The sequence below is a fragment of the Lipotes vexillifer genome, unplaced genomic scaffold (genome assembly GCF_000442215.2).
Source record: "Lipotes vexillifer unplaced genomic scaffold, Lipotes_vexillifer_v1.1 scaffold1041, whole genome shotgun sequence".
Classification (NCBI taxonomy): domain Eukaryota; kingdom Metazoa; phylum Chordata; class Mammalia; order Artiodactyla; family Lipotidae; genus Lipotes; species Lipotes vexillifer.
In genome coordinates, this window is record NW_006775616.1 from 2,157,543 (window position 1) to 2,164,007 (window position 6,465).

At 36.7% G+C, this 6,465-nt stretch overlaps 1 protein-coding gene across 1 annotated transcript in view; it reads left to right on the plus strand.

The window, feature by feature from the left end:
• The first annotated feature begins 3,892 nt into the window (after positions 1-3,892).
• The window catches only part of CNTN4 (contactin 4), a 331,989-nt gene continuing 329,416 nt past the window's right edge, over positions 3,893-6,465 (plus strand). The window contains exon 1 of the mRNA XM_007450035.1: positions 3,893-3,996. Coding sequence (XP_007450097.1) covers positions 3,920-3,996 — 77 coding nt within the window. The 5' untranslated portion in view covers positions 3,893-3,919. The remainder of the gene's footprint in view (positions 3,997-6,465) is intronic.

Sequence of the window (6,465 nt, forward strand, 5' to 3'; positions counted from 1 at the left end):
TGTTGTGTGTTCAAGTGAGGATAAGATTTTACTACAGGGAAGTGGACTAGTGGGTCTCCCCGAGGATGCCTCTTCTTTGTCAACGGGGTGCAGCCCTGGGGGTTCTCACAATTAGTTGCTTGAGTTCAACTATGAGTGTTCTAAGGGTTATTTTATACAGCTTTAGTCCCAGAGTTTGACAAGTCCATCCATTTTCTTTGTGTTGGTCAGTTTTATAGTTTTCTGTTCCTGGCTTCTTACCTCTCAACTATTAGTCCAAACATGTGCTAAAATTCCTTCTCTAAATGTTTTCAAACAAGAATTTGTTGGTTAAACTTTGCTTAAGAGAGAAAGTCTAAGGGTGGGTCTAAAGCCAGTGTTGGTTGGTGTTCTGCTCACAGGAAGTGGAGAGCTAGGATCAGAAGGGTCAGTGTTAGTACTTCTCAAATTTCAGCGTACAGAAGAATCCCTCAGAGAACCAGGTTAAAAGGCAGATTCATGGACCCCAGATTTTTCTGGTGTAGTCAGTCTGGACTGGGGTTTAAAAAAATAAGCATTTTTTTTTATTACCACCATAATTACAATGCAGGTGGTCCACAGACCAACATTGAGGTGTATTGGCTTATTAATCCTTTCCTCTGTTGCTTTCTGAGATGCTCCTTTACCTCACAGGCTGAAAAATCACGGCCACTCCACTGGTTACATAGGACAACTTACCGTGATAAAGGAAAGGGTGAAGTTAATCTTCTCAGCTTTGAAAATAGCACATGCAAAGTGTTTTGTGTATACCTTCAAGCCACTTGAAAGTCACTCTGTGGCTCCTACACACGGATAGAACAAACTTAGTGGTGCCATGCTCCATGTTGCATTTGAGAAGGTCACTCTCAGGGCTGTTTAACCCAGGCACCTCGAGGTTTGAGGGAAATAAAGCAACTCTTTAACTCACTTTTCTTAAAATATTGGTAACCCTGGTCTTAAAGGTATTAAAGTTAGGATATCTGTTTTCTACACCTGGATAGCAACTTTCTAAAATCTCTCCCTCCATCTTTGTGAAACCAAATAGTTCATGCTTGAAAGGCTGTGGATTTCCTTAGATGAGAACTGAAATGCTGGTCCCTTTATGGTAATGTTAATTTCTAGGCAGTGAGCTTGGTTAACCCAGAGAAAATAAAAACTTCAGATGAAATGTGTCAATTATAGCAAATGCAAAGCATCATTATTATGAATTCTTGTTACAAAATACACAGAAAAAATATCCTTTTTGTTATTTAAATACGGCATGGATACATTGAGAAAGAGTACAGATGTTAATCCAAAGTCTCTCAGCTGCATCCTGGATAATCATTATTATGTTTTATTCTTATTTGGAATTACTAGTAACAGACTGTGTATTTCTGTATGAAATTCAAATCAGAGAACACCAATGAACTGAGAGGATTGATATCATATATATATATATACACACACACATAATTTTGGGATTGAGACAACAATAGAAATATATTTCTCTCTTAAAGAAAAATCTACCAAACTTGCTGCTCTGTTAGTGATCTTGATGAGTAAGTAATGTTTATCACTTAACTAAATATGCTAAAACTTCACCTAATTCTTCAAGATTGAATTGAGCTAACTGTTGACCAGTATCTAAATTTGTTTTGAAAATAAGTGTCATTGAAAATCTGAAATGTAAATATGCAGATTTTGAAATATCTAGCTTTAAATGACCAGTGTTTAAAAAAATACTTTTGTGTACTTTTACTCCATGCTTTTATTCTGTGTTCTTTGGTAAATCCTGTTTTCTTTGTTTAACTCTCTCATAAGCCTGAGATTGTATACATGGACTGAGGAGAGAGGGTGGTGGTGGTAATATAATTCATGACATCTTTGAATGCACATATCATGTGTTTGTGCATGTGCGTTTATGGGAAAGTTTTCATGGCTTCTTTTTCACCCTTAACCAATGTAGAACCACTGAGTGAGTCCAACGCTGTTATTTTATAGATGAGAAAATTGGGGCATAGAGAGACTAGGTGATTCTCCATAGGTCATGGAGTTAGTAGCTGACACAAGGCGTTGAATCTCAGTTCTTAGTCTTTCTGAACCCATATCCTGCTTATTCTCTCAACAAGGTCATTGGCTGTCCCCATTCCTCTAAAATTCTGTTTGATTTTCTTGTGTCCTTAATTTTTCTTCTATCCCAACCTCAACATGCGGAGTTTTTTGTGACCGCCTGGAGGGGTGGGATAGGGAGGGTGGGAGGGAGGGAGACACAAGAGGGAAGAGATATGGGAACATATGTATATGTATAACTGATTCACTTTGTTATAAAGCAGAAACTAACACACCACTGTAAAGCAATTATACTCCAATAAAGATGTAAAAAAATAAAAATAAAAACTTAAAAGAAATTACTTTACCATGTTTCACCTAGATCCCCAAACTGGCTTTCTTCTTTTTCCTCAGTCCTGATTCACCTGAATGAGTTCAGTCTCATCCTATCACCTATCCACAGAAAGCTGGTTTTGAAGGTTTTCCAGGATAGCAGTTAAAATTCACAGCCATCAGAATAATCCATATAAGGGAAAAATGGATTGTCAGCTACAGGGTGCTACTCAGTATCACTTTACGTCATAGACCCTGGCCCTCTGTCTCAAAATTTGTTAGGCAGTGCCTAAATCAGCTGACTGAATACATTAGAAAGTGAAAAAATACCTCAGATAGAACAAATCCTTATTGACCGTCTTTGATGTATAAGCTACTGTAGTTAGTACTACAAGACATGCAAAAATGGGTAAGATAGAGTCATGCTCTCCAGCTTACAGTCCAGAGAAGGGGAAAGAAAGGCACAAATGCATTTAATAGAAAAAGATGTGTCCACAGAGAAATATGGATATAATTTATGAATCATGTGGTTAAAGGAAGACCTGAGGGTCTAGAAAAGCCTTCTAGGAAAAAAGGGACTAGATTGTAAAGAATGAAAACCACCTTCATGGTATGGGTGGTGAGGTGCCTTTTGACCAATATTTATTATGTGTTTACTATAGAAGCATATGTACTCTACACTGCTACTCCCAGTCTAGTTTGTGGATTATTCCATTCTTTGAGCTTTGTTGCTGCTCCCTGGCAAAATAAGTTTTATGCATTTAGTTTCTGTTACTGAGAGAAAGAATTTAGAAACTCATACCTCTTTGAACTTGGTATAGACCAGTCTGGTTATTACTGAACTCATGTGCTTAGTCAGTCCGAGCTGTGTGATATTTACACAAGTATCCATCTATGGGTCCATAACAGGTTGAAAAAAAAAACAAACTGTTAATTTACCACACATAATTTGAGAATCATTAACTCTAGGTTATTCTTTATTTACCTACATATCCAATTTAAGAAAGTTTTGTACATATTTTAGCAGTACATTGCTGCTTCTCCTTATTAATGTATTTACGAAATCATCATTGCTTGCTTCCAACTATAGTATCCCATTACAGAGCAGAGACATTCTAACTTTGTGACATTAGACAGTCTTCCAGGATGACAGCAGCACAAAAGGCATGTAGGAGGCACAAAATGTGAACAAAGTAAAAGGCCAGGCTAAAGACAGGTGGAACAATAAGAAGTGGAAGAGAGAAAAGGGAATGCCAAGCCGTTCGGTGTCTGGAAGTTGTTGGTAAAAATAAGTCATCAGTATGAAATAGGAGAGTCCACATCTCCACTTCATAATTCCAAAGATTATTCTTCACTGGGAAATTTCATCCAGAGGCTGGAACGAATCTGTTGTGTATTACTATTTTTTTTGTTAGTTTACCTCTTTTATTTTCATTTTGTTGTTATTTCCTGTCATTGTCCCTATTTGGAAGATGTTCATTTTTGGACATTTTCTCTTCTTATTTCAGATGACTACACACTGCATGGCCCATTTTTCATTCAAGAACCAAGTCATGTAATGTTCCCTTTGGACTCTGAGGAGAAAAAAGTGAAGCTCAGTTGTGAAGTTAAAGGGAATCCAAAACCTCATATCAGGTTTGTTAACTTAAAAGCATGTGTTCTCATGCATATATTTTCTGTTATTAAACAACAAATACTTATGGAGTGCTGATTACATAAAGAGCTTTCAGATAGGCATCATTGGATATCCTGAGATGCTAAAGAGATGCTCGTGCTCATGAATAGTACCCAGCTTCTGTTTCTGGCAGTACCAGGAATTAAGTATCCTGATTGACTATCTCACTGAAAGCCTTAACATTACTTAACAACATATTTTTTTAAAACACCTTTTAAAAAATGCATCAATAAACTGGCAGGAAAGAAAGAAATATTTAGTAAGTGGGTTTTGAACCCAGAGAAGAAAACTGAACACTGAAAGCAATTTTCACCTTGAAGAACTATGTGAACTGCAGCTTTGGATTTTGCAGTTTCGCAGGGGACTGGGGTCACAAGACAAAGCCTAAACTCAACCAGAAGGAGAGTCTAACATGAGAACATCTTCCAGAATAGACCTGGGACCCAAGGGCTACATTCTTACAGTGAATGTAATAAGAAGTAACCTTGCCTCTCAAAGGACTGAAAAGCAAAAGTAATTGCCTGTTTCAAACCTTGGTGTTAAGTGGTTTTAATAACAGATGAGACACAGCTGAAAGGAGAATTAGTAAAGTGCAAGATATATCTGAGGAAATCGTCTAAAAGCAGCAGAAACGGATAAAGAGGTATTCCTCTTTATCCAAATATGAGAGAGAGATACAGAGAAAAAAGAGATTAAGAGAAAACGTTTACACATGTCTAATCAGAGTTCCATAAGGAAAGGGAAAAAAAAAAAAAAATGAGGCAGAGGCAATATTTAAAGAGAAGGCTAAGAATTTCCCAAAGCTAATTAAACATTCAAAGCCACAGACTAAGTAAGCCCAGTGAATTTCAAGCCGTGCAAATAAAAATAAAGCCCTGTCTAGAATTATCATGGAGAAACAGCAAAACACCAACCCTAAGACATGATCATAAAAATAGGCCAAAGTTGTTGGGCTTCCCTGGTGGCGCAGTGGTTGAGAGTCCGCCTGCCAATACAGGGAACTCAGGTTCGTGCCCCGGCCCGGGAAGATCCCACATGCCGCGTAACGGCTGGGCCCGTGAACCATGGCCACTGAGCCTGCGCGTCCGGAGCCTGTGCCCCACAACGGGAGAGGCAACAGCAGTGAGAGGCCCGTGTACCACAACAAAACAAAACAAAACAAAAAAAAATAGGCCAAAGTTGTAAAACAGCTAACCTTCAAAGAGATGACAATTAAACCAACAGCTGACTTCTCGATAGCAACAAAATAATCACGACAGAAGACAGAATCTTCAATATGCTGAGAAATTAGCTGTCAAATTTTTGTATGGCAGAAGTACTTTTTAAAAAGGAGAAGAAAGTAAATGTGTTTTCAGACAGACAGAAACGGAAGTTTGACTCCAGCAGATCCTTACTAAAGAAAATGCTGAAAGATATACTTTAAGTAGAATAAAAATGATCCCAGGTATACTGTCTTAGATATAAGAAAGAATGATAAGTAACACAAATGGTAAAGGTTAATATTTCCACGTAAAAATGTGACAAAGCAAGAGAGAGGCATGGACATATGTGCATTACCAAAAGTAAGGTAGATAGATAGTGGGAAGCAGCCACAAAGCACAGGGAGATCAGCTCGGTGCTTTGTGACAGCCTGGAGGGGTGGGATAGGGAGGGTGGGAGGGAGGGAGATGCAAGCGGGAAGAGATATGGGAACATATGTATATATATAACTGATTCATTTTGTTGTGAAGCTGAAACTAACATACCATTGTAAAGCGATTATACTCCAATAAAGATGTTAAAAAAAAGAAAAAAAAAAGAAAAAAAAAACAATTGCACTAAACAATAAAAATAATAAAAACAATACTGTATTGTGAAGATTAAAAAAGAAAAATTAAAAGTCATGACAATATTAGAAATAAATTGAGAAGATATATACTGCACAGTGGATTATCCATGTGGTTAAAAAAATTGGAATAAAGTTGGATCCCTACCTCACAGGGTACACAAAGATCAAATCCAAGTGAATAGAAGACCAACAATGGGAAATTTACAAAACTTTTAAAAGGAAATAGGCATACATATTTATGACTTTGGGGGGAAGAAAAAAACTTTTCAATAATGACAAATAAGCACAAATCATAGAAGAAAATATTTAACTTCACTAAAATTAAGAATTTCTGTTTAGCAGAATATACTGGGATGGGTAAAATTATAAGCTTCCAACTGGGAGAAGATACGTTTAATACATATTATTTGCAAAGGATTAATATGTAAACTATTTAAAGAATTTCCACAAATCAAAAAGTAAGAAACAAGTAACGTAATAAATACATTTCTAAAAGACTTGATCAGATACTTCTTAGAAAAGAATATCAAATATCCATTAATCATATAAAGAGATTATCAGTGTATATTAAAATATACATTAAAACTAAAACGACACACTC